Raw genomic sequence first — 27,416 nt, 5'->3', positions numbered from 1 at the left:
ATTTTATTGAATTTTTTCTCTGTGCTGTGTTTTCATTGCTGTACTTGGGCTTTCTCTAGTTGCGGCAAGCAGGGCTACTCGTCACTGTGGCGTGTGGGCTTCTCACTGCCGTGGCTTCTCTTGTTGCAGAGCCCCGGCTCTGGGACACAGAGGCTGCAGTAGTTGCAGTTCCCGGGCTCTAGAGCCCAGGTTCAATAGCTGAGGCAGAGGGGTGTAGTTGCTCCACAGCATGTGAGATCTTCCCAGGCCAGGGATCGAACCTGTGTCCCCTATACTGGCAGGTGGATTTTTATCCACTGTGCCACCAGGAAAGTCCAGAAAATTTTTTAATGCATACATAGCTTGTCTGTGTAGGCTGCATTCAACTCTGTTGGACTGAATTCAGTTCTGTTGGTCTAGACACTGGGATGAGGCAGAATGAATTTCAATCTTTCCTTCAACTCCACAAGTAGGCTCTAAACAACCACAAGGTGCCAATGTCCCCAGCTTTGAATCTTGGTCACCTCCAACTCATGAAGACACCAAGGGGACCCACACATTAGCCCAAACAAATAGCACTGGGAATTGAAACCTGCACCCATGATCCACGCAGAAATCCTCAACAGGGACTTCCCTGGCAGTTCAGTGGTTAGGGCTCCCTTCTTCCACTACAGGGGGCATGGGTTTCATCCCTGGCAGAGGAACTAAGATCTTACATGCCCAGTGGTGTAGCCAAAATAAATAAATAATAAATCCTCAGCAAGCAGGTCCTGGTTTAGAGAAGGAGACAGACGCACACTGGGAATCATTTAATCTACTTTTTTGTTTCTACTTTTGAAAAACCAGATACCCAGGCGTCCCTTCAATAGGTGGTCTTCAGAGCAAGTTTAATTTCTGGTTCCACATCACACTTTTTAGGCACCACTCTGTCAGAACTGCCTGACATGTTCTAAGCCAAAGTAAGCACAGGTTTCCCCACTGTCCAAATTAGAGCATTCCTAGGAGACCTTTCATAAGCCAAAATGGTGTAAAGCGAAGAAGCAATTACCTTAGGAAACGGAAACGTCTTGCTAACAGATGCACAAAATAAATTGAGATAAAGTGCAGATGTTCACAGTTCAAAGCTATGGTGGTTTAAAAAAAGAAAAAGGACTTCCCTGGTGGTCCAGTGCTTAGGACACTGCGCTTCCACTGCAGGTGGCATGGGTTTGATCTCTTGTCAGGGGAATTACGATTCCTCCTGCCATGCATCATGGCCAAAAAAGAAAAACCCAAGTGAACAGAAAAAGCTATGGCCGTTAGATGCTGAGTGTGGTTACTTCTGGTGTCACTCTCACTCCTCGGGGTGCTCGAGGCCTCTGTAAGAGCTACTGCAAACAGATGCTGAATGCTATTTCATTAAATAAAAAATCCTCTCCAAATTTCTTTCAGTTAGGAAAACAGGTACTAATACAGGTCTCTTGTAAAAGCAAAAAGGCATAAAGTGAACTTTCACTAAACGAGGGCTGCCTTTAGTTTTCCAGTCACCTGTCTGGGCCAGGTCTGATTGTCCCATGCCAGCCTACAGAGTCTGACACCTGGGCAGATGCGGGGGTGCTGGCATCAGAGGTGCTGTCTCCCTGGCATTCCTGCTGCAACCCCTTGCACCTGCTCCCCTCTGCAACCTCCTGCATCACTGTGCACCCATGTAAACAACAGGCAGCTCTGGGGGCTCCTGGGGTTGAGAGGCAGCTATGAGTGGTGGAGCGCTGACCTGCAAGAGCCAAGTGCCGAGCCTACCCTGAGCCCCCACCACTGTCTGCCAACAGCCACACTTTATTTATTTTTAATTTATTTTTGGCTGCACTGTATCTCCGTTGCTGTGCGCAGGCTTTCTCCAGTTGCAGTGAATGGGGGCTACTCTCTGGTGAGTGGGCTTCTCATTGCGGCAGCTTCTCTTATTGAGGAATAGGGGCTCTTGAGCGTGGTTTCAGTAGTCATGGCGCACAGGCTTAGTTGCCCCTTGGCATGTGGGATCTTTCCAGACCAAGGATCAAACCTGTGTCCCTTGCATCGGCAGGTGGATTCCCAACCACTGGACCACCAGGGAAGTCAGACAGCCACACTTTTTACTATCTGAAGTGTCAGCTGTATACACATCAGACCAAGTTTGAAGGTCACCACGGATCGGAAATTGATAAGGGGTACAGACAGGGATGGCAGAGTTGAGAGGCGGAAGTGATGACGCTGTAAATAGGGTTTGCAGCCCAGAAGAGAGAAGAGAGGGCAAGCCTAGACTTCAGGTCATGACTGAGGTTGGAGATGGATTCTTGTTGGGCTGCCTCGCCTGTGAACCCACTGGGGGAAAAGCTGACCTTCTGCAGTGGGGGAGTCTGGGGGCAGAGGTTCCAGATGTGCTGGGGGACTGAGATGCCAGAACAGGGTGGGGACCAGGAATCCAGGCCAGCCTTGCCCGGGTCGAGTCCTGCTCTCTCTGCACGTGACCAAAGGGGTCCTGGGGGCTCCTGTCCTGGTGAGCAGCTTGCTGCTCGCTCTTCCCAGGCCTCTGCTGCTGCTATTTCTGCTCCCGTTATCTCCTCTCTCCCATTCCCTTCCTTCCTCCTCACCCCAACCTCTCTCATCTTATCTTTCCCCTGAACAAGCAGGACTTTCAGAGCCAGCTATCTCCAGGCCCAAAGCATCCGGAGGCCAGGATGGGAAGACTAGGTCCTTGGCTCAAACTTCGCCCCCAGTGTGGGGAAGGCTCTTGGCCTTGGCTGTGCTCAGCCCCTTCCTGCCCCAGGCACAGTGAGGCAAGAGCCAATTCTCTGAAGGCCTAAAAGCACAGCACCCTTGGGACCGGAGAGCGGTTTGATCCAGCTTTCTGGACTCTCTTGGGAGGTGAGGAGAGTCTGGCTTCAACCATAAAAGGAAGTTGAGTCTTCTGCCTCTTGCTGAGATGCTTTCCTGCTCACCTCCCATCTACTTTGCTGAAACCGGAAAGGACAGTTCTCTTTGTTGGGAGAGTGAGGAAGCGGAAGGGCCAGGCCCTCCACCCAGTCGGTCCCTGTTTCCTGGCCGTGAATGGAAAACTATGCCCCTTCTTCCCAGTCTCCCAGCACCCAGTCCTGGGTGCTCCCTTCCCGCTTTTGGTGTGCAGCCATCACACTCCCTCCAGGGCCACGGAGCACAGGGGAGGGTCCTGGGCCACAGTGTGGTCATTCACAGAAAGGAGACACAGGCTGGTGTGAGTTCCATGGAAGCCCTGGGACGCGTGATCTTTAATGGACCTTCCTGTCCCTGCCTTCCCACCCCGAGCCCCAGATGACATATTTACAGGATGCTGTTTGGAGCCAGTTCCAGGCCCATGTCAGTGTGCCTCCACCCCTCCCTGGGCGCCACCAGGGTGGGGGCTGCCAGGGTGGGGCAGGAGGATGGGACAGCTGGGAGCCAGGTGGACTGGTCACAGGAAGTCTTGGGTTCTCCACACCCCACCCCCACCCCATGTGCACGCACACACAGACGTGCCCGTGTGTGCAGAGGTATTCACGCTTGTGGGGAGATGTGGATCCAAATGCTTGTGCCAGATGCATCGCCACCTGTGTGCGTGTGTGTACAAGAGGATCCCTTAAGGTACCGCCGCAATAGTGCAAAACCCAGCCCTTAGCTTCCCGCCCCTGCCTCAGGTTGTGTGGCTGGCTGGTGGGGCAGAATTGGCCAGAGGGGTACCCCACCCACTCCCTTGCTTGGGCAGTGCCAGCTGGAGCTCAGTATCGAGGACCCCACTGCAGCCGCATTCGGCCACCTTAAAGGGTGTCAGTGGGCCTCGGTCCCCAGTTTGCCCTGAGGGGTGGTAACAGGGAGCCATTTCTTCCATGATTCCTCCTCACAGATGCCCCGGAGGAGCTAAGACAGGCAGCTCAAAGACCCTGGGGGTGTTCAGAAACCCCTGGGGAGGCTTGGGGGTATCCCTGGGCAGAGGAGCTCCATTCATTTGTGGCTTTCATCCAGAAGGTAGCTTGATCCCCAGTTTTCCCCTGCCGGCTGGTTTTTAGCAGTCAAGGAGCCAGAGCTCCTATGTCCCAAGTGAGGGTCATGAGGAAAGGCCATGGGCAGGACTGTTTGTGGGGGGACTGAGGAATTCTGCCCAGCCTCGGCCTCAGGTTCGGCTGCAGTGGGGATGAGATTGGAGGACTAACGGGGAAAATGACTGTAAACTTACTACTCGGCCCTGGAATGGGTTTAAGGAGCAGAATGGGTTTGACAGGGCCTTAAGGACATTTCTGGAAGCTGAGGATCAAACGTAAGACTTGCCTTTTCCTACTTCCTCTCGCACATCACAGGCAGAGCCCCTAACCCTCCAGGCACTGGGCCACCCCTGGCCTTCCCTCCTTGGGAGAGTGCTCTCCCAGTAGATGGCCTGGGACCTCCAGGCCATGCCAAGGGGCACCTAAACCCTGAGTCAGTCCCAGCATCACCATTCTTGAAAGTGGGAAGGTGCCATGTTATTTCAGGGACTATATATTCTAGGACCCTACCCTCCTCCTAAATACATGCGTCCTGGCAGAGACAGCAGGACGACTGTTTTGGAACTGAAGACAATCTGGGATGTGTGGTCACCGTACCCATAACCTAGGCCTCGGGCACGGAACAGGCAGCTTTGGTTTGATTCAGCACTCGGACTTGTCTCCAAGCTCAGCAGGGCTGGGCGGAGCGGGTGCGCAGGGTTGCCAGGCCTCTGCCTGGCTTGGGGATTTCCACGTTCAGTGAGAACATGCCAGGTGTGACCACCCCTGTGGGGAGGGCCAGAGGGATGGCCAGGCCTCAGCTCCTTCAGTCCCTCCTGCAAATGTCAAAATATCCCCACAGCTGCCTGGCCCAAGCACCCCCAAAGTTACATTCATCAGTTGAGATTCAGTAAAGCCAAAAAAAAAAAGGAAAAAAATAAAAGGTTGATGTCAGCTCCCTCTCGCTAGGTTCCAGAGAGGTTAGACCCTCCCTGGTCCCAGTTGCCTGGTTTTGAGGTCCCAGCTGCCTGGTTTTGAGGCGGGGCCATCCCAGGCCACGCCCATCGCTGGGTGCGTGCCTTCCCCCCACCCCCAACTTGAGCTGTGGCAATCTGTGATGATGGAGGCTACATTCACAGGAGGAGAGTTGGTGTGCAAGGCCAAAGCCGCATGAGGTGGGGTGGGGGACCATGAGGGAAATGCCCTCCAGGCCTGGTCCACCCTGGTGGTGTGAGGGCAAGGCCACGACCCGGCCCCAAGCCCCTGTGGGGCCAGGAGTTGAAGGGCTGGGCCCGGAAGACATTTGCATGGTGCCTCCCTCCGTGGCTGGGCGGGGGCAGCCTCCTGGTTCTGGGTGAAGATGGTGGGCGCCAGACTCGGAGGGAGGGGGGGTGGCACTTAGGCCCCTCCAGACCTGGAACGGAGAGGGGGCATCAGGGGAGGATATGAGGCAGGGCCCAGAGGGAGAGCACCCCCACCTCAGCCGGCCCCGGGAGGTCAGTGCTGGGCCCTGGAGGCAGCGAGTCACAGGCTGGCCAGGGAAGGGGGTCTGGCGGGAGGTCAGACAGTGGCGACATGAAAGACAAAACGGATGGGACGCAGAGGTAGGCTCCCTTCCCTGGGGAGGCCTGGTGGGGGGGCTCGCACAGCTCCAGGTCCACGGGGCCAGAGGTGGGCTGACCACTGGAAGGGCAGGAGTTAAAGGACCAAGGCCTGAGGGGGTGAGTGGGCTGGAGAAGCGGGCACAGGGCACGTTGAGGACTCTTCCTGGAGCGGGGTTCTCCCACCCCGGGCGTGACAGCCGTGACCGCAAGGGCGGGGGAGCCGGCCCCAGCTCCCCATCGACAGAATGCGAGGTGACTGACGAATGAGATGGAGACAAGGACAGCGGGAGGGAGGACGTGGCCGGCGTCACACTGCCCCCTGCTGGGTCGGGTCGTACCTTCCTCGGCGGATGTTTCTTCAGGAGCCAAAGCAAGGCGAGGCAGAGAAAGGAAAAAGAAGCCTTCTGTGACCCTCCCCTTCTCCCAGGGAGGGGCCTCTGGCTCCCAGGAGACACCTTGCCCCAGAGATGCTAGACATTCCTTTGTCCCTAGATGCTAATGACAAGCCCAGGGATGTTTGTCTCATGTTCAGAGGAAACAAAAGAAGAGCAGGTCCAGGAAAACCTACCGAAGTGGAGTCCTGCATTTGAGCCCTGACTGACTGCAACTAACTCACCGCCTGACCCTAGGCCTTGGATCCGTCATCTGTACAGTGAAGGGTTACACCAGCTTGAGGGCCTCCAATGTGGGTGCCCACAGAACAGCCTCGGCTGGGTAGGGCCTGGGGACTAGGGACTCAGGCAGCCCCTGCTCAGCTCCACTCTGTGGCCAAGCTGGGAGGCACTGAAGAACAGGGAGGACCCAATCTTCTCATTTTTCAAGAGAAGCTGGAAATCTAGATTCTTAACATAAAATCCCTGGGTTTTAAAAGTCTGAGTAACTGATTTGTTAAAATATAAAAACAAGACCCTGTGGGCTGACTTGGCTTGCGATGTGTGAGTTCTGGTTTAGCTAACCTCTCAGGGAGGTCCCCTCAGCTCCAACAGCCTGGGGTTCTTATAACCCTGGGGGATGCAGGGGGTGTAGGGGGCGTGTTCGCGTCTTACTTAAATCCCCAGCCCGTGCCGCCCAGGACGATGGCTGCAACCAGAACAGCCCCGGCGATGGAGCCAATGATGATGTTGGTGCCACTGGGACCTGGGGAGGAGAGCAGGGTGGGGTTGGCAGGGGCAGGCATGGAGAAGGGGAAAGACAGAACCCCACCCTGGCCAGCTCCAGCCTCACCCTTATATCTCTCTGTCTCCCCCGTGGGCGGAGACGTGGGCAGGGGGTTGTGGATACTGCAGTCTTTGCCCGTCCAGTCTGGCTGACAGATGCACTTCCCTTCGTTGCTGCAGACCTAGAGGTAGAGTGGTGCCGGTACAGGTGAGCAGAGTACAGTCCCCTCTTATAAGCCCCTCCCGCGATCCCTGGCCTCCAGACACCCACCCCATGGTGGGAGCAGATCCGGCGCTCGCCACTGCCCGGGCAGGTGCTGAAGTTGAAGGCAGAGGCTGGCAGGCAGCGATGGTCCAGGCACAACATGTTGGGCCCGCAGGCTGTGCCATCCTCCACATAGCTCAGGTCTGAGCCATCAGCCAGCTGCACATGACCGCCCCTGGGGAGACGGCACAGCCAACCTCTGCCCTTGCCCTCCACCCCTCACACAGCTGCAACCTCCCCTTCCCCAGCCATGGTCCCAGCCACACCTGCAGTCCAGCTCCTTGCCCTGGTGGTAGAAAGTGACGCTGCTGATGTCTCCCCCTAGATCCCCCAGCCGGGGAGCTCCAGAGATGTTGACACAGAGGAGGAAACCACACAGCACATCCCTGTTCGTGTGGAGACAGTGGGCCCCAAATCTGACCTCAGACCCAACTACAGACCTCGTGTCTGCCCTCTCCCCATCCCCCAATTTTTCAGAGTCTCCCATTAGGACTCAACAGCCTGCCCCATCTCTGAAAAAACCCTGCCCAGCCCCAGAGCCCCAGCCTCCAAACTGGGATGGCCCAACCAGAAGTTTTGACAACTCACTGTTTATTGCATTGGACCCAGCCTGACCCCTTGCGCCCACAGTTGCCACGTTCTGTCCCCTCCACATTCAGCTTCTCATAGCAGAAGCGATCAGCAGCCGCTGTAGGGAGAAGAGGCCAGCATCACCCTACCCACTCCAGAACCCACCTTGGACCTCAGGCCTGCATCTCCAACAATGGCCTGACTCCAAGTCCAGCTGAGTCACTGAGATCCTGGGGAACTGCATATCTGTTGGAGGGGTTTTCAGCCAGAGCCTGCCCCCTCTCCAGCCTCTCAATTCCAGTCTTCCAGATACCTTCTCCCATCTCCAACCAAAGACTCACCATGGCCCCAAAGGGCCTGGCACTGCCGGTCCCGGGTTTTGCAGCGACCTCCGTAGCAGCGGCCCTGAGGGACAATCAGGAGACAAGGGACAGAGACACTGAGGACAAGACAGGACACTGGACTGAGCTAGAGACCCAGACGAGGCGGAGCCTCCACCCCTTCGTACCTGTTCGTGATCACAGTAGTAACCGTCCAGCTTGTGCAGATTAGGTGGACACTGTGGAGAGAGGCACTAGACTGAATAAAGCTGCCCCAGGACTGGGAGCTAAGTTCGGCTCCAGGGAAGAATAAAGGCCTGCCAGGTGGGGTCTCTGGCCCCAGGGCCCCTCCATGTCAAAAACAAGAGCAGAGAACTCAGATCACATGGCTTAGCAGGTCCCAAAGCCTCTCCAGTCTCCATCAGTTTTCTGCACCTACTTCACAGGACTGGGAGTACTTGATGACTGGCATGTGATAAGGATTTAGACATTAAATAATATTATTATCCACTGTTATCCCTATTACACACCAGCACCTAGCCAGACTACTGGTCGAATGATTGGAAGAGCAAAGTCAGGAGGCATGAAAAACTCCTCAGATGAGAAACAGCCTGATCAGCGGTGGCGACGGCAGCAGCCGAGAGGAGGGGCGGGGAGAGGGATAGTGGCCGCCTCGCTCGGGGGTCCGCAGGGCAGCCGGGACGGGCGGACCTGGCTCGAGTCCCCGGTGCAGGTCTCCGCGATGTCGCACTCGTTCACAGCCTCTCGACAGGACACACCCCGCGGCTCGTACTAGAGGAGGTAAGCATTGCGGGGTTCAAGCAAGAGCCACGCACTCCCGCGTATTCCCGCCTCCTCGGCCGCACCCTCTCCTCGGCTCCGCCCCGGACCTCTTCCTGCCCACCCGCACGGCCCTCAGGCCCGCTCAGGGTTCCGCCCACCCCACCACCTATCAGCAGGTGCTCCGCCCCACTTCCCGTAGCCCCGCCCTCAGTAGAACGTAGGGTGCTCCGCCCCTCTCCTTTCCCATTGGCGCTTTCTTCGCGTTAAGCCCCGCCGCCCCTACGGCCCCACCTCCCTAAGCCCCGCCCCCTACACGTCCTCTGCCCAGTCCCTCCCGGTCCCGCCCCCTTTCCGCCCTGCGCTTCACCGCTCACCTTGCAGCGGCGACAGCAGAGACCGTCGCTACACATGGCGTCGTGAGTCAGGGTGCATTTCTTGCAACAGTTCCCTCCCGCGCGGCTGCACTCCTGAGGGACACAGAGAGAAGGCGAGCCCTGACCCTCCCTCGCACCCACCCCCGCGTCCCCCGCCTCCCATCTGGCGCCCGCACCCGTCTCGCACCTGCACCGAGCCGCAGTCGCACTCCTCCCCCGCCTCCACGAAGCCGTTCCCGCACTCAGGCGGGTCCAGGAGCTGCGGGGAAGGGGTGTCGTTTCGCGAGTCTGGCCGGGACCCTGCCCAAGCCCCGCTCCCACGTTCCTCGCCCTGCGGCTGGTATTATACCTTGAGGGGCTTGTTGAAGAGGCAGCTCCCGCCGCCCTCCTGAAGAAACTGGTTGTACTCGTCGATGCTGCAGCGCGAGAACTTGCGGGGCAGGTAGAACCTGGGCAGGGGTGACGGGACCGTGCTGCTGAGTGCCCGCCGGCGCACTCTCTCGCCCCTTCTCAAGATTGGGATGGGGTGCACCGGAGGACTCGGTCACTGTCTCGAGGAGGCTGAAGATCTATGTGCCTGGACACTGCACGAAAATCCTCCCGCCTGCCCATCAAAGGGCAGTGGGCGGGGGACGCCGACTCCCGGAAACCCCAGGACTCGGAGAGAGTCGGAGGGAGGTTTGTGAGCCGAGGAGGGACGGGGCCTCCAAACGAGGCTTTGGCGGCGCTCAGTGGCGACTATGCGCCTTGCAGCCTGGAAAATTCTGGCGTCCGGCTAGGGAATGTGTGTCTGTCTCCCTGTACAGTGTCCACAGACAACTGCGTTTCTTGGAATTCTGAGTGGTCCCGAAAGCGGGGTTTCTTGAGGCAGCCAGGTTCAGAATGTCACCCAATGCTCACCCTGCGGTTCTCTTTGCCCAGGAACTCACCCAGTGTCCTCCATGATGCAACCCAGCCAGTTGTCCGGACATTTGCAGTCCCCTGTAAGTTGAGCCAGGTGAATATAAGCGACGGTGAAAGACGGTCCCCCTTGTGTGGACACCCTCTTCACTTCTAGAATGTAGGTCTGGGCTGGGGGTAATACTGATACCTGCCGAGCTCCGGTGTTTATTCCACATCATGCCCAGGTTCTGCCCCAGCGTCTGGGCCAAGGTCACCGCCATGGCCCCCATGTTGTCATACTTGGGGTGAAGAAGATGGAACCCAAAGTTGTCTACATCCTTCCAAAAGGCACAATGCTCATGCCCTTTGCAGCCCCCTCCCTCCAACCCCCCACCCCAGCCACGCCCCCACCCAGCTTACCTCGTTCACGCCCCCTCCCCTGGACAGCGAGCAGATGCCCCCCACGTAGGCAGCCCCACTGCTGGTGCTCTGGAAAGTTCTGCCCCTGGAAGAGAGAGGGTTGCCAGGAGAACTGGTTAGCCTGTTCTCCCTGGTGGCTAGCCTGGGCTGTGAGGGGTGACAGTTGAAAGCCCATACCAGAGCCCCTCCATGGGGAGGTGATGAGCAGTGCCCTCCATGTCAGCCTGTGTGACTCAGGCAAGCCCCTTTCCCCTTTTGGGTTCATTTGCCCATAAGCCAAATGTAGGATTTCTAATAGGTCATCTCTAATTGCAGGGACCTTTTATCAGATTTTTCTCCATTACTAGGGCATTGGGTCCCTGAGAAAGGGATGCTGGGACCATTTGAAATGGTCGGAGGAAGGTCACCAGGGTAGGGAAAAGGGGCCTCAGCGTAAGAGGCAGGGGAAGATGACCAGCCACTGTTGCAACGGCAGGTACAAGGGGATCCCAGTCCCCTCACCCTGCAAGAGCACCTGGCCCAGAGCCATGTTCAGTAACTCTGTGATCTGCAATGACCAACAGAGGCTGGCAGGGTCCATGGAGTGGGGGACTCACGAGAAGAGGTGGGTGGCATCGCTGGGCTCAGGCAGGCCCTCCCGCCGGTAGACCATGAGCCTGGCCAGGGTCTCCAGGAGGTCATCCTGCACCTGGATCTTGTCCCCATCTGCCCACGTTTCCATGGCAACCAGCACGATGCGGGTATTGAGCTGCTCCTTGTACATCTGTGCCAGGAAGGGAGAAGATGAGGAGGGGGCTGGAGGTCAACCTGTCCCTCCAGGAAGTGGGGGTCGGAGGCTGACCACGCCGCTGAGCGCTCACCCCGAGGATGTGTGCATTAGTGCGGGGCGTGGGAGGAGAGGGACGGGGAGGGAGGCTGCTCACCACATCTGCCAGATTCACCACCGACTTAGCAAAGTTGCTGGTGAGGACCACCGACTGCCGCATCTGCTCAAACTGGGAGGGAAGGGAGTGCGCAGAGGGCCAGGCTGCTTCCGGTCCCTCCTCCCAAAGTCACCGCCCACCCTGCCCGGGACGTACCAGCTGGTGGTCGTTGATCACAATCAGCTCCACATACTTGGTCTCACTGTGCACTGTAGGGTTGCCCCGGCGGACCTAGCGGGTGGGTGGGCACTGGGAATCAGTTCCCTCCACGTCTGGTCAAGCCCTAGACAGGCTCTCGAGGGGCTGGGCTCCAGCCAGGAACAGTTCCAGCTCCCCACGGGTGGGGGTCCCATCCAACCTTGGTGTGAGGCAGGCAGCCTCGGTTTGCCCAGGGTGGAGCTGTGTGTAGGCACTAGCCTTAGGGAGTGGGGTGGGGGGCTTCCTCCCAGGGGTGTTCTCTGATCTCCAACCACATCAGTCAGAGCCCTCCTTTGCCCCGGCTACAGACGGGGGTATCCTGCCTGGACCACTGCCCGAGGTCCCTGCAGTGGGAGGTCTGTACGGGCCCCCGTACCTGCCTTTTCCTTCTCAGCCTCGGCCTGTTCGGAGGAGCAGGATGGTCCAGGGCAGCAAACAGGCAGCCTGGGAGGAGAGTGCCGGTGAGGGGGGCACAGCCGGCCCCCTCCCTAGCCCCGCTTTCCCTCCCTTACCTGGTTCCCTGCATCCGAGGGGGGCTGGGAGGAGAGGGGTCCGGTAAATGAGGTGGGGAAGGGGTCCCTGCAATGAGGGGAAATGAGTTCTTGGGGGGGCCGGCCAAGTCTGCTCTGAGCCCCATTGTGGGGGGACATCTCCAGCCCTTCCCCCCACCCTACCCCAGGGTGACCCAGCACTGGCCGGAGCTCCCATGTCGGATCTGGTCTCCCAGATGCTCAGATTCCGGGGTCAAGACCTGGGAGTGCCCTGAGAGACAGGGGCAAAGGACACTGGAGCCTGGTGGGAGGTTACTTGGAGGACAGAGGGGACATTGGAGCTGGGGGGCATAGGAGGAGGGAACCAGAGCTGGGGTCGCTGCAGAGGGCAGTGAGGCTGAAGTTACCAAGGCGGAGGAGGGTGGGAGGGGGGAAGGAGGCAGCCGCAGCCACTGGGATGACAGCCACTGGGACGACGAGCAGGGAGGGGCTCACCTGGGTGTTTTCCCGAGGCCCAGCCATCTCTCGGGGCTCCACGATGTAGGTGAAGGTCCCGTCAGAGAAGACCCCACTGCAGTGACAGAAACGCAGCTCCCCACCGTCCCCACCGACCCCAGGCCTGGAGGATCCTCCCACCACCCAGCCCCTCCCCACACTCACTGCAGCCCCTGGCAGGTGGAGAGGGCAGCAAAGGAGTGGGGGTTCCCTCGGAGCTTCCCCTGGTAGTAGCAGTGGTCTCCAGCACCCTAGAGGGGCAGAGAGGGTGATGGACATGCCTCCTTCCCAGCATGAAGGCAGGAAAATGCGTGAGGGCTACTGAAGCTGCCCTGTGTGGGGTGCAGGTGGCTGGAATTCTGGGGACCTGGAAATCCCGGGGTATCTGGAAATCTGGGGACCTGGAGCCTGGCTCTGCTCTGGCTGTTCTCCTAATTGGCTGTTTCACCCTGGGCAAGTTCCTAGCCCTTTCTGGTCCTCCCTTACCTCATCTACAACATGAGGACCCTGGAGCACATCAGTGTCTCTTAACCCTGAACTGGGGCTGATACAGGGGTCACAGACTTCTTTGAGAAGACTAAATGACATTCACATAGCACCTACTGTGTGCCAGGCAGTGTTCTAAGTGCTTACCATGGATCAGCTTGCTTAATCAGATGAGAGCTATGGGCTCACCCTCAACACGCACACACCATTTCACACACAGTGTGTTCACAGATGCCACAGCCTCCGTGGACCACCCCTGGTCACGTGGTCTGTGGCTAAGGAAGTGAGCAGCACGTGTCCTCCCGGCCCGGCTCGCGGGTCAGAGGGGATTGACAACCCCTCGCCTCTGCTTCCTGCAGAATTACTTGTGCTCCAGTTACTGAACAAGCTGGAGGGGGAGGGCTGAGGCTATTTATAGACACTCATTCATCTTTGCTCACACCCCTGGGCCTTCAGGCCTGGGACCCTGGGGTCCCAGGGAGCCAGGAATTCCTGGGGCCTTGGTGCTGAGCAAGATTCTGGCCATGGAGCACTGGGGGGTCCTGAAATGTCTCCAGGCTGGCAGACAGGTTGGCTGGGGTCTGTCCCCTGGAATTGGGCAAGGGGAGCTCAGAGCTTCACACCATTTGACAGGCCACCTGGACTCTGATCCTGGAGGGCCCAGGCCCATCCCCAGTGCAGAGTATACCCCCAAGCCCACCTCCATCAACCACCTACCCCATCATTCCACCTCCCTGGCCCCCTCCAAAGGCACTCACGGTGCTGTGCTGGGTCGGCCCCTCCCTGCTGAAGTGGCGCTCCACGTATTGTGAAGAGAGAAGGTGACTGGAACAGACAGAGCGGGCAGGAGGAAGAAGGGGGTCAAGGTGGGGCTGGGTCCTGCTTGGGACCCAACCCTGCTCAGATCCAGGCCCCCTGCCCCAGCCCAGCCCCCAGCCCCCACCGCCAGACAAGCCCAGGCCATGCCTTGCCCGCCCGTGGAGTGCTCAGCCCCTGGACTCCAGGCCATACTCACTGGTTCAACTCCAGATCCAGAGTGAAGTTGGAGTTGAAGGCTGGGATGACGAAGCTCACCTGGGCCAGATGGACAGGCTGGGAGAAAGGAGGGAAGGCAGAAGGGGAGTCGACCTGGGGAGGCCTGGAGGTGGGAACTGGGGGGCCAGGGAAACCCGGGTACAGGGAGAAGCCCTGGGGACGGGATGGCCCAGCTCCAGCAGCTGTGGGGACCACTGATTTGGAAGGAAGATGCTTTCCTCCAAGCTCATCTTCCTTCAAGACCCTGTTCCTTTCCTGAGGTGGAGGGGCAGACATGGACATCCCGAGGCACTGACTTCCCTGCTCTCGAGATGCCAGCCACGCTTTCTGGTGTAGGTGCCTCCCTGGGGCCAGTCTACAGGAGCAGCAGGGAAGGACCAAGGCAGCTCAGCCTGCCCACTGCCTCACACCAGACCCTCCCTGCTGTCGGCAGGGCCATCCCCACTCCCAGGTGGACTAAAGGGAGGCCCCTAGAAGTATCATTGGAAAGAGGCAAACAGGCGATGGGGTGCAGTATGACCCCGGGGCCCCACTGAAGCAGGTCCCTCACTTCCTCCCTGTGTCCCCCTCCCTACATTGGCCCCAGCCTCAATTTATGGAGGAGGCCTTGGATGCTCCAGACAGGGTTAGAATTGATCGGAGGGCCCCTGGAAGCTGGGGTAATGGGTAAATACCAGTCCGTCAGGAGGAAAGAACTTGGCTCCTCTACCCTCAAGTCCATTGCCCTCTGCCTCGCCCAAAGCAGCTCATCTTTAATATTTCAATCCCATGGTTAATTTTTAAACACGGAAGTTTTCCCGATAAATTTTTCAGAGGGGCCTTTGCAGCGGGGCTGGGAGGCTCCAGGTTGTCATGGCAATGTACCAGGCCTGAGCAAGATGGCTGCCCTCCCAGGCCTGGGCGCCCAGCTACTGTGGGGGGTGGAGACTCCAGAGCTGAAGCTAGTGAGCCTGGAAGGAAACCGACCCTGAGATAAGAAAGGGCAGGAGAGTCTGGGCTGAGTGGGAGTCAGCCTTCTCAGCTCCCATGCCCACTGCAAGCCTTAGGTCTTAACAAGAGATCTGGAAGCAGGAGAAGGGACTATGCGAAGCTGGAGCCTTCTTCTCATGCCCGTCCATTCAAGAAGGCTAAAATCCAGATCCCCGGATGAGGGGCCCACCACCAAGCTGTACAGGTGTGAGGAAGTTTTTGGCTGTCTTTTCTGGGGGGAGTAGGTTACAAGAAGGAGGGGAGCCACAATGTCACAAAATCCCGTAGCCTGGAGCGAGGCAGCTTCCCGGTCAACTGCCTAGACTATACTCTTCATGAGCCCTTCGTATGGGCCAGGCACTGTTCTAAATACTTTACGTGTGTGTGCGCTCAGTCGTTAAGTCATGTCCAACTCTTTGCAGCCCCACAGACTGTAGCCCACCAGTCTCCTGTTCGTGGAATTTTCCAGGCAAGAACACTGGAGTGGGTTGTCATTTCCTCCTCCAAGGGATCTCCCCGACCCAGAGATCAAACCTGCACCTCCTGCATCTCCTGGATTGGCAGACAGATTCTTTACCCCTTCACCACCTGGGAAGCCTAAACTACTTTAAGTATCATCATATTCGATCTTCTCAACAAACAACCCAATGGAATAGATGCTACTGTTATCCTTATCTGACATATGGGGAAACTGAGGCACAGAGAGGCTAACTAACTCGCCCATGGTCATAAGACTAAGAAGTGGAAGAGCTGGGACTCAAGCCTCAGGAATCAGCTTCTGGGGCCTTTCTACCTGGAAGGTGAGGTAAGGTGGAAGTGGCCCAGTGTCCATGAGAGGCCCTGGGAAGCAGGGTGAGAGTACAGAAGGGCCAGAGCCTGGGTCGGCAGCCCTCTGAGCCCCAAGGACACAGACTCACCCCATCCCAGGTTGACTGAAGCTCCAAGCCTCATCCTGAGCCCCTAGAGCATCGATTAGACTTGAAATAGAAAGTCAAGGACAAGGAGTCACTGCTTCCTCCTCCCCACCTTGGCCTGGATCATCTCTGCTTTCCCCCTGCCCCTGGGCCCTGGCCAGCTCTGTCCCCAGTACCCTACCTCCTTGGTCTGGCCCATCCTTGCCCTCCCTCTCCCCTTGTGGGACTTAGACTATCTCTGCCTTCCCCACCCATCCCTGTCTGGACCGCCTCTTTTCTCTCCTTCCCTTAGGTTTGTTTCTATTTGTTCATTCTGGCCCCAGGGACAAGCCTCTGTCCCTGCCCCTATGCTGGCCAGCCAGGTGAGCAACCTGTCCAGGCCCCTTGGCTTGATTCCACTCTCGGAAGCTGGTGGCCTCAGAGATAATCCAGCAACCTCTCTGAGTTCAGATTTTTTTCCCCCTGAAAATGGTAAGAGGAGCCTAGATGCAAGCCTGTGAGGTTGGCTTGTGTGGCAGAGGCTGTCTGGGCTTGGAGGATTCTGGAAGGGGTGACCCTGGTGCTTGCAGAATTTCCCCTACTTAGGAAGTCGGTGAGCTAACCCACTAGGCTCCCCGCTCTCTGCGAGGACCAAGCTGACCACCCCCTCTGGAGAAAGCCAGATCAGTGTGGGAGCAGACCCCAGGTTCTCTTCGTCCCCAGCCCTTCTGCAGCCTGCCGAGGCCTTGGCTCCCTCCCTACCTGGCAGGGCCTAACTGGGGACTGGGCGCCTCCCCGGCAGCTTGTGTCTTGTGTCCCAGCAGGAGGGGTCCTGGGACAGTGCAGGGGCTGCTGTGGGGGCTGGGAGGCAGGCCCAGGAGAAAGGGGAAGGAAAGTGCATAGCTGTGCAGGTCTGCCTGACCTGGCCCGATGTGGGGGACATGATGGAGACACCCCTTGTCTGCAGGAAGGGAAAGATCAAGCAAACCCACCTCAGTCCCCAGGACCTCTGTACCCAAGGTGGCTGGAAGCGGGCTTCTGCTGGCACCAGAGTCCTAAACCCCCACCCCACCCCCAGTCAAGCTTTCAGCTCATGTTCTATTAACCCAACTGCTCCTGGCCCGCTGGCCTCCTGCCCCGGCCCGGCCCGGCCCTGACCTCTCCTGTGATCCCTCTCCCTCCCTTGGGAGCCCCTAGGGCCCCTGACTGCCGTCCTCACCCACACACGGCTCAGGGCTGTTGGTGACAGCCTCCACCCCGTGCCTTGAGCTTGCCTCTTGCTTGCCGGCCACCGGCTCCCATGTGCTCAGGCTCATTTGATCTCAACCCGCCCAGGCCGTCTGGTGCTCATTTTATAAGTGCCAGGGAGGGACACTTGGAGGTGACTGGCCCGGGGCCACACTGGGAAGGCGCTGGGTCAAGGCTCACCCTCAGGCTGGCGTTCCTGTCGCTCACAGCCACTGTGCCCACCTGGCTGCGGTGACCTTGCCCACCCCGAGGTTTCCCTGTCGCCAGTTGGTCCACTCTCCAGGCATCTGCTTGCCCACCACCAGATAGGATGCAGAGGTCAGGAGGTAAAGACCCTGCTGAAGTTCTAGAATGACAGTATGGGTGCCAGGGCTCCTCTCTACACCTACGGGAGGAGGTTAAAGACCTTTCTGGTTCCCAAATGCCCCCAAATTCAAACATTCAGGTGCTACTCCTCACACAGCAACCTGAACCCCTCCCTCCAAACCTCCTTCTCTTCCAGGATCTCCTCTTCCTCACCCTCGTCTGCGACCACAAGTCTCCACCCACCCACCCAACAGGGCTCTGAAGTGACGTGAAAGTGGCTCAGTTGTGTCGACTGTTTGTGACCTCATGGACTATACACTCCATGGAATTCTCCAGGCCAGAATACTGGAGTGGGTAGCCTTTCCCTTCTCCAGGGGATCTTCCCAACCCAGGGATTGAACCCAGGTCTCCCACATTATAGGTGGATTCTTTACCATCTGGGTAAAGATGGGCCACCAGGGAAGCCCAAGAATTTTGCAGTGGGTAGCCTAGCCCTTCCCCAGTGGATCTTCCTGACAGGGCTCTGGCTCCCCTCTATTTCTGGGCCCTTGGGCACACTGATTTCTTTGGTCACGGATTCAACTTTTCACAGGGGTGGCGCACAGGCCCCTGGGGCTCCAGCTGCACCCACGCTTTTTCCTGCCTAGGAGCCCCTACACTTATGTTGTAGGAAAGGCATCAGAAAGAATGAGTGAGCTGCTTCCCCCCTCGAGCCGCAGTCTCTCCACTGGTAAACTGATGCTGCCGTGAGGACTAAAGGAAAGCCCTCTTTAACATGTTATTCTCACAAAGGTTTTGCTTAGTCGCTCAGTCATGTCCAGCTCTTTGCGACTCCATGGACTGCAGCCCTCCAGGCTCCTCTTTCCATGGGATTCTCCAGGCAAGAATACTGGAGTGGGTAGCTGTTCCCTTCTCCAGAGGATCTTCCCAACCCAGGGATGAAACCCAGGTCTCCCGCATTGCAGGTGGACTCTTTACCATCTGAGCCACCTCACAAGGGTTAGTAATAATAAATGAAGAAAGAAGTGGAAATGTTCCAGCAGAACTGAGCTTTGAGGAACTGGATAAACCATGTGGGCTGGTGGTGGCAGATGGAGAGGAGCCAGAGAGGCAGGAGCCCCGACCTGGGAAAAATACCCCCCGTTCCCTGCCCTGGTCCCTCAAGATGCAATGAGGCTCCACTTTTCAGCAGGACCATGGGAGTCCCGGGGAGTGAGCAATTTCCAATAATGGAATTTGACCTAAATGCTTGAAGACAGAGTCACTTCCTTACAGGGTCATTAGTCTCTCTGGGGACAGGGTCTGGGCAGCTGGGTCCCTCTAGGCAATCAGGAGGGGTGCTTAGGTGAGGCCAAGTCCACAGGCTAGTCTGGCAAACCTGCCCGGAGTCTGACAGGTAACCCTAAATGGCCTAGCTCCAGTTTCTGACACCTAGCGCTCCTGCCACCCCTGGCCCTGGAGGGAGGGCAGGCCTGACAGACATTGAACATCTGCTCTTGCTGGATCCCAGGCAGGACACCTGACACCCATCATCTCTAATCCTCCCAGCAGTCTGGCAAAGTAGGGACCACTGTTACCTCCATCTCATGGATACGGAAGTCAGGGTTAAGAAGGCTTGCCCAGGTCACTCAGTCAGAAGCAGGGGAGCCAGGACCCACGGAAGCTGTCCTGCCTCAAGCCACAGGCGCAGCCTTTCAAAGGGAAACTGAGCTTCCTGAATGAATTCTCTCTCTGCCCAACCTCAAGGCAGGGCTGGTTCATGGCCCTCCCTGGAGCAAGCTGGACTCAGAGCAGATTCTAGCCCTGGCTTCCAGCCACCAGCCTCCTCCAGGAACCCCCTCCTGCCTCTGACCCCAGGGCAGAGCTGTGACCTTGGCCGCAGAAACCACAGCACAGTCTTGGCCCAGGGAGGGTACTAGGGCTCCAGGCACAGATCCTGTGGCTCCCTGCCCGTGACTGCCATCTTGCAAGGGCAGGGAAACTAACGCTTGCCTAAACGCCCCCCAACCCTCTGCAGCAAGACAGCATGAACACTGCAACACACACCCTTGGTCAAGGGCTTCCAGGTGGCAACTGATGGTCGGGCAAGCCCTCACAGGAGCGCAACCCAGTGACTGAGGTTCCCTCCTTCTGCCGACTCCTGGACCTGGGACCCTCTGTTCACTAACTCACATCCTGCCCTCCATTTTGTTCTGAAGGAGGCTGGGTTTTTTCCAGGGGGAGGCACAGCCCACATAGCAGCTTGATCCCTTCAGAACAAGATAGCCTCCAATCCATTCAGCCCACTGACCCAAGTACCCTTGTGCAGTGAATAACCAGCTCGACTGTACACTGTGGCCCAGCTCACTCTTCCACCTCACTCCCAGCTGCAGCTTCCCGCTGATCACAAGTTTCTGCACTTCCAGAAGCTCCCCCACCTCTTGGCCCTAGGCCCAGCCTGCTTGCAAACTGGACAGAAGTGAGGTGTTGAAGAGAGCTGTGGCAAAGAGGGCAGAGTCCCCTGGCCCCCACTTTGCTGTACCCCTGAGCGAGAGGCCAGCATGCACTGGCTAAGAGGGCTGCCCTGGAAATCAGTTTGGACCATGCTCCCTAAGTGCTGTGTGACCTGGAGCACGCCACCTCTCTGCCTGCTTCCTCGTCTGTGAAATGGGAATAATAATATCCTCACCTCCTGGACCTGGGTTGAGGGTGTAATAAATTAATAAGACACAAAGGCAGAACAGTGTCTGTCCCACCAAGGGCCCAGTAAATTTAAGCTTTAATTTCTCTAGCTTCTAATTCCTTCCTGGACAGCTTCCCTCTCCCTGGTCAGCTTCCCTCTCCCTGGACCCCACTCACAAAAGTCAGGAGTCTTTCCCCATCACCACCCCCTGGCAGTGGGTGGGTCTGCGATGAATGTTCTCATCATCTTGATTTGAGGGATCCAGAAGCTAGGGCTCAGAAAGGTGCGAGCAGGTGAGCACCCCGGATCCCTCTATCCCACCCTGCCAGCCAGCATGTGTCCCCAAACTCACCATGTGACCCATAGCAGATGGAGATCTTACTGCTGTCCCCACAACTTGCTTGGCTTGAGGTCCCAAATGGGTGTAAGAACTTTGGACGAAACCACACAGTGGCGGGGGTTGGGGGGCACTTCCTTTGGGACACTGGGCTCAGGGCTGCACAGGCTCCACCAAGAGCCCTGGAGGTTCTGAGGCCAAAAGTTCCAGGGAGAAATGCCCAGCAGGAGCAGTAGGCATTCCAGTGAGGAGGGAATATTCTAGACATCTCATCTTGTCTCCCTTGTGCTGGGTGGGGTTGGAAAGTGCCACCTGTGCCTAAATCCAGAGTACAGAATGGCACCATGGGAAGAGCCCTGGTCTTGGAGAAAATCACTTCACTGATAAAGGTATCATTGACTGACCTCCCTGGTGGTCTAGTGGCCAAGACTCTGTGCTCCTAAAGCAGAGGGTCCTGGGTTCGATCCCTGATCAGGGAACTGGATCCCACATGCTGGCACTAAGAGTTCTCATGCTGCAACTAAGATCTGGTGTAGCCAGATCAATATATATAGATCAATATATATATATACATATATTTAAAGATCTCATTGACTTTGGGCAAGTTACTTAACATCTCTGAGCCACAGTTTGCGCATCTGCAAAATGGGTAGACAAAAATTCCCCGCCTTACAGAGTTGTGAGAAGTCCACCTCAGGGGAAACAAGTATACACAAGGCAGGGCAATGAGTCAGTCTCCTGGGGAGGCTGAGGTGAGGTCCAAGGGAAGGGAGGGTGATCCCCACTGGAGGTGACTGTGACCACTGCCCCACAGAGCCACAGAACCCTCCACTCCTGCCCTCCAGACACCCTGTTTGGCTTATTCAGACTTGGTCACACACACACGCCAGCCATTCACCCAGCAGAGCAACACCCAAAGAGAGTCCCCTGTCCTCTGGGCATCCCATCCAGTCTGGCTGCACCCATCCTGATCGCCCCTCCATCACAGGCACCACCACACCTCGGAATCCTGCCCGTGACTCTCTCTTCAGGAAGCACTAAGCTGAAGGAGCACCCACTTTTCATTCCTCCCTGGCCCCCAGCTTTCCCTCATCCCTGTCCTCTGATCCCACTGTGGCGACAGCCCCTCCTACAATCTGGACATCCCCTAGGATACCAATCAGGAGACCCAGAAGCCTGCAACAGAAGTCAGCTCCCAGCCATGGTTCACAGGCAGCAGGGCACCAGGGGAGAAAGTCGGACTGAGGACCAAACCCAGCCAGGCTGGGATGACCCCATCCCTGGCCCCGGGACCATCCCTACTGCCCATCTACCACCTGCCAGGGAGCCTGGGCGGCCTCCATCCCCTTACCCTTCCTTCTAGCCCACCTTCCTCTCCCCCTCCCCTCTCCCCCTCCCCCAGGCCTCCCTGCTCAGGACCATTAAACACCCCCTCCCCTGCTCTCTCAGGCACTGCCCTGAGTGATGGTCCATCTATTATGCATGCTGCCTTCCTGCTCCGTTCCATTTCCCGAGTAGCTCCCCCTGCACCCCCACGGCCCCCTCCACCCCCCCTAAGGGCTTTTAACCAAGTACATTAGGCAGGGCCAGATGCCAGTCTGACAGATGTCCATAATGCTAGCCTCCGTTTCCCTCCTTCCTCTCTCTGCCCAGCTCGATTCACCTCCCACCACTCCCAGCTGCCAAAACTTCCCAGACCTTGGTGGTACCCTTCCCCTGAGTCTCTCCACTCTTCCTGTTTCTGCCAGGCCTCGCCATCCCGCCCTCGCCACCCCCTTGGCCTGGCTAACTTTCAGCTTCGAGCTCCTGGATAGCCGAGGCGTGCTGAATGAATATTCCATCTGGGTGATTATTATTCACATGATATTAATTAATTATTAATTGCAATTAATCTCCTTCATTTCTAACCTTCCTCAGGGAGGCAGGAGGGGCCTGGCAGCTGAAAGGGACAGGGGGTGAGTGGAGTTGGCATTTGTGAGTGAGCCTGGGGCCTCGAACATTATCCCAAGGCCCCACCCACATCAAGAAAGGGAAGGAGAACATCGGTTCTATCAGTGCACGGGGGGAAACTGAGGCAGAAGCAAGCACTAAGTTGGTCCCTCCAAAAGCCCATTGAGAGTGGCTGTGGCAGAAACCCAGGAGCCCTGACCCCTGACTTGGTTCTTAGCTGCTTCTTCCTGCCTCTCACTGCCCTCCCCAAGCTCCATGTGGTGTAGGACCTTTTCTTTGGACAGGAGACGGGGCTGGTGGAAGGCTGACCAAGGCTGGACTGAGCCCTGGGCCTTCTGGGTCCTCTGAAGGCAGGGAATCCCCACCCTGATGGGAGGAGGCCTGGAGAGGGTCAGGCGGGTGCTCCCACTAGCGGGTTCCAGCACCCTCTGGGTAGCCCATTGCACGGAAGGGGAGGCGCCCAAGCCCAGGCTGCCCCGTGGTCGCCCCTGAGCTCTAAGTCCTGCTCCAGCCCCCTGGCCTCACCGCCGGCCCCACTCACCGGGCCGCCCGGAGGCTCCTGGCGGACCCTGGTATCCAACTGCTGCTTTCGGACCTCTCCCCCGGAGCTCTCCCCCACCAGACGGCTGGGCTCAGTGACCTCCGGGGCTTCCGGGCCCCCCAAGTGTGGAGAGACCCTCCAGCGCAGAGCTCCAGCTGGACCCCAGGTCCCCACACCTGGGGAGAGAAGGCCGTGGCTGCAGACGGATGCCCACCGGTGGAGCAAGTGACCAGGGCACGGGGTGGGTACGGCACGCCCCTCCCCCACTCTGCTGTGGCCCTTGGAGCCCGGGGTGGGGGGTGGCTTCTGGGAGGGAAGATCTGCTGCCCTGCAGAAGGGGACAGGGGCCAGGAGCTGCTGCCCTCCAGCCCGGCCGTCACGACTGCCCCCCCAACCCCATCTCCCCGCAAAGCCGCAGAGACCTGCAGGCTCCACGGCCGGCGACAGGGGGCTGGCCGCGGTGGGGGCCAGATGGGGACAGGTGGGTGCCTGCACCCTCCCTCCTCCCCCGCCCCCCGGCCCCCGCGCTCGGGACCGGCTGTCACCCCGAGCACTGCAGAAAAGGCGGCTGCAGCAGAAACTGCCGCAAAACCCGGGGCGGGGGCAGGGAGGGGGCGCCGGGGCCGGGCCGGGCGGGGGTCACTCACCCGGCGAGGGGAGCGGCGGCAGCAGCAGCAGCAGCAGCGCCGCGAACGCCCAGCGCCGCAGCCGCCTCATGGCTCGCTCATAATCCTCGGGGTCCGGGGGCTGCGGCGGCGCGCGGGCGGGCGGAGCGCAGGGCGGGGAGGCGCGGGCTGCGGGCGGCCGGGCGGGGGCGCCGGGCGGCCGGGCGGGGGGCGCGGGCCGGCGGCGGGCGGCGGGGAGGGCGCCCGGCTCAGCGCGCTCCGGCCGCGGCCATCCCGCGGGGCGGCGGGCCGGGTTAAGAGCCGAGCGGCGAGCACGTGAGCCGAGGGCCCGCCCCCGGCCCCCGCGGGCCCCCCCAGCCGGGCAGGGCCCGGGCCGCCGCGGCGCGAGGACAAAAGAGGCGCCGCCCGCCCGGGACCCGCCTTCCCGCGCCTCCCCGGCCCCCTCGGCAGGTGCGGGGCGGGGCGCGCCGGTGTCCACCTCGCGGGCCCCTCCTCAGCCGCCCTTGCCCGGGGAGCTGCGAGGACCCGTCGGCCCGTAGGGGGCGGGAGGCGGGGTACAGAGGGACCCCCGGGCTCTGAGCCGGAGATGGCCCCTGTGGGGCAGATCCATGGCTGCCCCGCCTGGGTGCTCCCCGCTCTGGCTTCGAACCCAGGAAGGGGCTTCCTTGCAACCAGCCCCAAGCGCCCCCCTCCACCGAAGGCTGGGGAGCCAGGGACAGGAGTGAGGGGCAGGGGCTTTTGTGGCCCACAGTCGGCTCGGGCCTTTGGGATCTCCCGTGGCCGAGCAGGGCACTGGGGGTCCTTTCAAACCAGACCCCTTTCTATCCAGCAGTTTCCTTCTCTGGGTGGATGATACCCGGGGTCTCCTGGCCTTGCTGCGGTCCTCCGAGGAGGCTGGCTTTCCCTCTCTGGGCTGAGTGCCTCACACAGGGTGCCCTGATATTTTCTCCTTCCCCCAAATACATCAACTAGCCACGTAATTTACAAGAGGGTAGCGTGTCCCATTTCTGTCCCTCCTTTTGGGCAGTCCACATCTTTGAGGAGCAGAAGATACCTTTAGAGCACACAGCCTCCCCTCTCTGCCAGACTAGGTTGCCCTGGCTACAGACCATCTGGCCTCTGTGCCTACCTCCCCAGCTGGGCCCCCAGCTCAGCTCCCAGACTCCCAAGCAAGATGGGTTCCCACTGGGGCCCGGGATGTCTGACCCCTGCTACGGGGTTCCAGGAGCCAAAGATGGGGTAAGGTGAGGTAAGACATGAGGTCCGCTGGTGAGGCCTCGCCTTGACTTTGTGCCCCAGGCCAGAGAATCCTTGCACCCACAGTGGGCACCCACAGGTCACTGAGGAAGGAACAGGAGTGGAGCCCTTGCTGGGTCTTCTGCTTCCCTGGGGATCCAGGGCCTCTGTCAGGGAGGGTGCTGCCTTTAGCTTGTGACAGCACCCCCCCCCCCAGCTCTATTTTAGGCCCAGGGGAAGTGAGAAGGCGATTTCCCAGGAGGCTCTGACATCAATGCTGGGAACATGGCGACTCCCCTTCCCCCCATCCAACCACCTGCCATTCCAGACCCAGATGCTCAGCAAGCCTGAGTTGATTGTTCCTTCATCCTGGAGACATCTTGGAAACCTCCTCCAGGATGTAGGGGCTCTGGGGAATTAGGACCTACTGTGTGATATTCCCTGGAAACTTACAATTATCCAGGACGGGGAGACCATGCTTCTTACTTTACAGGTGGGGAAACTAAGGCTCCAAGAGGCTACGAGAGTTTCCCAAACAGCTGGGTGGTGAGAGACAAATCCCATTTTCCAAGGTCCCCCTCCTCCCCGCATCCTCACCTCTGCCTTCTGTCTGGGACTTAGAAGGGACTGGCCCGTCTACTCCATCTAGCCCACCCTTCACTCCCACCCACCCGGGTGAGCCTGTAGTACCCTACCCTCGCCATACTACAGGGCCTCCCAGGAGAGGTGGCACTTGTCATTTCACAGTCTGGATCTCTCTCCCCAAGACCACACAGAGACCTGTCTATGGCCCTGACCCCCCAGGCTGAGGCACATTCTTAACTCCGTGGCCGTGGTTCCTGGGGCTGCTTGTTGGGGAGAACTTGCTGACCCTGAATGACACGTCTCTGGTAGCTTTCTGGACCAGCTCCACTGGTGCTCAAGTGTATGGCCTGTTGGCCTCCTATAGCCCCTTATCTCCCTGGGTTCCCAGCTCTGAAGAGCCCATCTGGACATCTTGACCTTCCCTGACCATATCCCACTCCCTGCCCTGAGGCCCCTCCCTGAATTTTGTCCTCAGGGTTAGCTCTGCTGCCCGCTGCGCACCTCACTCAATCAGAAGGCTTGTTTCAGATCCCTCACCCAGCTTCCCTGCTGAGGTCAGGGGCTGTAGGCGGCCTTTCCTCAGACTGGGAAAGGAGAGGTGGGGTGGGGATTGTCGCCAAGGACGGGTTCTCACCTTAGACTGGGGGCCCTGAGGGCAGGGCTTGTTCCTCCCCCTCAAAGAGAGGTTAGTTTTCCTGGGGGAGTGTCCCCCCCCACCCACAACCTCACAGCTGTGGCAGCTCCTTTGGACCCTCTGCCCATCGCTTGTTTCCCCCACTCGGAAGAAACCAGAGGTTGGTGGCCACTGTCATCTTGACACCACTCTTGGGCCACCCTCTGGGGGAGCTGTTAGGCTCTGGTCCCCACCGGATCCCTCCCTCAGGAGCCCCCTACCGTCAGGAGGCTGGGGCCTCCTTCCCCTGTGCAGTTCCTCCTGCCTTTCAGCCAATTTTTCCTTAAAATTTTTCTGCACAGGGGCCAAGCTGGGCTGATGCGGGGCGAAGACCTGGTTCCCCGCCCCCAGCAGCAGCTGCAGGTAACGGAGGGGAGTCTGCTGCCCTGGCGTGGCTCAGTGGGCAGGGATCCTGCTGACAGAGGCCCCCCAGACCCCTACCTAGTCTGAGAGGCCTGCAGCAGAGGCTGTGCCAGGCAAGGAGGCAGGGTGCGAGGTGGGAAAGGGCTCCAGGAAACCCACTGGGTCCCAATCCTGGTTAACAGCTGTGTGACCTTGAGCAAGTCCCCCAATCTGCCTGAGCCTCTGTTTCTTCACCTGGGAAATGGGGCTTCAAAAGTGCTCCCCAACAGTGCTGCAGAGGGATAAATGTGTGGACGAGCCTCTGGAGCTCAGAACAGTGCCTGGCCACAGAAGGGTTCACTCACCCTGAGCTCGCACTGTTCATGTCGCCCTTACAGTGCCAAGGAAGAAACTAGCTCCTGGCCGTTGTCCAAAACCCAAGGGACTCCTTTATGGCTTGGGGGCCTCAGTGTTCCCTCAACCAAGCACGCAGGGAGACTGATGACATACTGAGGGGTTGGGGAGTAGGGAAATGCCCACGGCACTTGAACAAGGAGTTGCTTCTGCCGCCTGCCTCCCACGTCTCATCCAGCACCTTCCTTTTCAACCAGGAGAGGACTGCTATTGTCATTCGAGTATCTCTTGGAGGGAAGCCTCAGTCTCCTCCCTCCTGGCTGTCTGGATGGCCTCCTCCTTTTTATTTACTTATTTATTTATTTATGGCTGCACTGAGTCTTGGGTTGCTGCGTGGGCTTTTCTCTAGTTGCTATGAGTGGGAGCTCCTCTCTAGTTGTGGTGCTTGGACTTCTCATCGTGGTGGCTTCTCTTGTGAAGCACAGGCCCTCGGGTACTCGGGTTTCAGTAGTCGCGGCTCCTGGGCTCTAGAGCACAGGCTCAATAGTTGTGGCCCATGGACCTAGCTGCTCTGAGGCATGTGGAATCTTCCTGGACCGGGGATTAAACCAGTATCTCTTGCATTGGAGTCATGCATTGCGATCGTGCACCCAAAGGCCCAAAAGCACAGTGCCCCACTGCCACTTCTGTCCAATTCAAGGGATCCTCCTGGAGTTGTGGAGAGCC

The 27,416-nt window shown here is 58.6% G+C and overlaps 1 protein-coding gene across 2 annotated transcripts; it reads right to left on the bottom strand.

Moving 5' to 3' along the window:
• ADAM11 (ADAM metallopeptidase domain 11) lies at window positions 1-23,725 on the bottom strand. 2 transcript variants are annotated; one of them, XM_055408058.2, is made up of 26 exons: window positions 23,522-23,725; window positions 22,875-23,050; window positions 13,949-14,025; window positions 13,692-13,758; window positions 12,613-12,698; window positions 12,448-12,523; window positions 11,974-12,040; window positions 11,838-11,905; window positions 11,420-11,494; window positions 11,264-11,335; window positions 10,937-11,103; window positions 10,341-10,425; window positions 10,129-10,219; window positions 9,968-10,019; window positions 9,388-9,487; window positions 9,226-9,297; window positions 9,039-9,131; window positions 8,593-8,673; window positions 8,070-8,120; window positions 7,903-7,966; window positions 7,580-7,679; window positions 7,258-7,377; window positions 6,998-7,166; window positions 6,794-6,908; window positions 6,616-6,706; window positions 1-5,925 (listed from the first exon to the last, which is right to left on the bottom strand). In XM_055408058.2, exons 1-26 carry the CDS (start codon window positions 23,589-23,591, stop codon window positions 5,877-5,879), a joined length of 2,334 nt encoding a protein of 777 aa, XP_055264033.1. In that variant the 5' UTR covers window positions 23,592-23,725; the 3' UTR covers window positions 1-5,876. The 2 variants fall into 2 exon arrangements, with proteins under 2 accessions (XP_055264033.1, XP_088685292.1); XM_088829166.1 differs by lacking the exons at window positions 22,875-23,050; window positions 23,522-23,725 and adding an exon at window positions 17,259-17,519.
• Between the last annotated feature and the right edge of the window lie 3,691 nt (window positions 23,726-27,416).

This window comes from Moschus berezovskii, chromosome 20 (genome assembly GCF_049115385.1).
Source record: "Moschus berezovskii isolate FMDL1 chromosome 20, NW_MosBer_1.0, whole genome shotgun sequence".
Lineage (NCBI taxonomy): Eukaryota > Metazoa > Chordata > Mammalia > Artiodactyla > Moschidae > Moschus > Moschus berezovskii.
This window is presented reverse-complemented; position numbering and strand designations above follow the sequence as displayed.

Bases quoted from the DNA above. Each gene is read 5' to 3' on its own strand.
- ADAM11 (XM_088829166.1), bottom strand. From the start codon at position 17,519: ATGTTTGAATTTGGGGGCATTTGGGAACCAGAAAGGTCTTTAACCTCC. The intron at 13,759-13,948 runs GTGAGTATGGCC...TGTCTGTTCCAG, and splicing joins CTGGATCTGGAGTTGAACCA to TCACCTTCTCTCTTCACAAT. The intron at 11,336-11,419 runs GTACGTCCCGGG...CTTCCCTCCCAG, and splicing joins TGATCAACGACCACCAGCTG to TTTGAGCAGATGCGGCAGTC.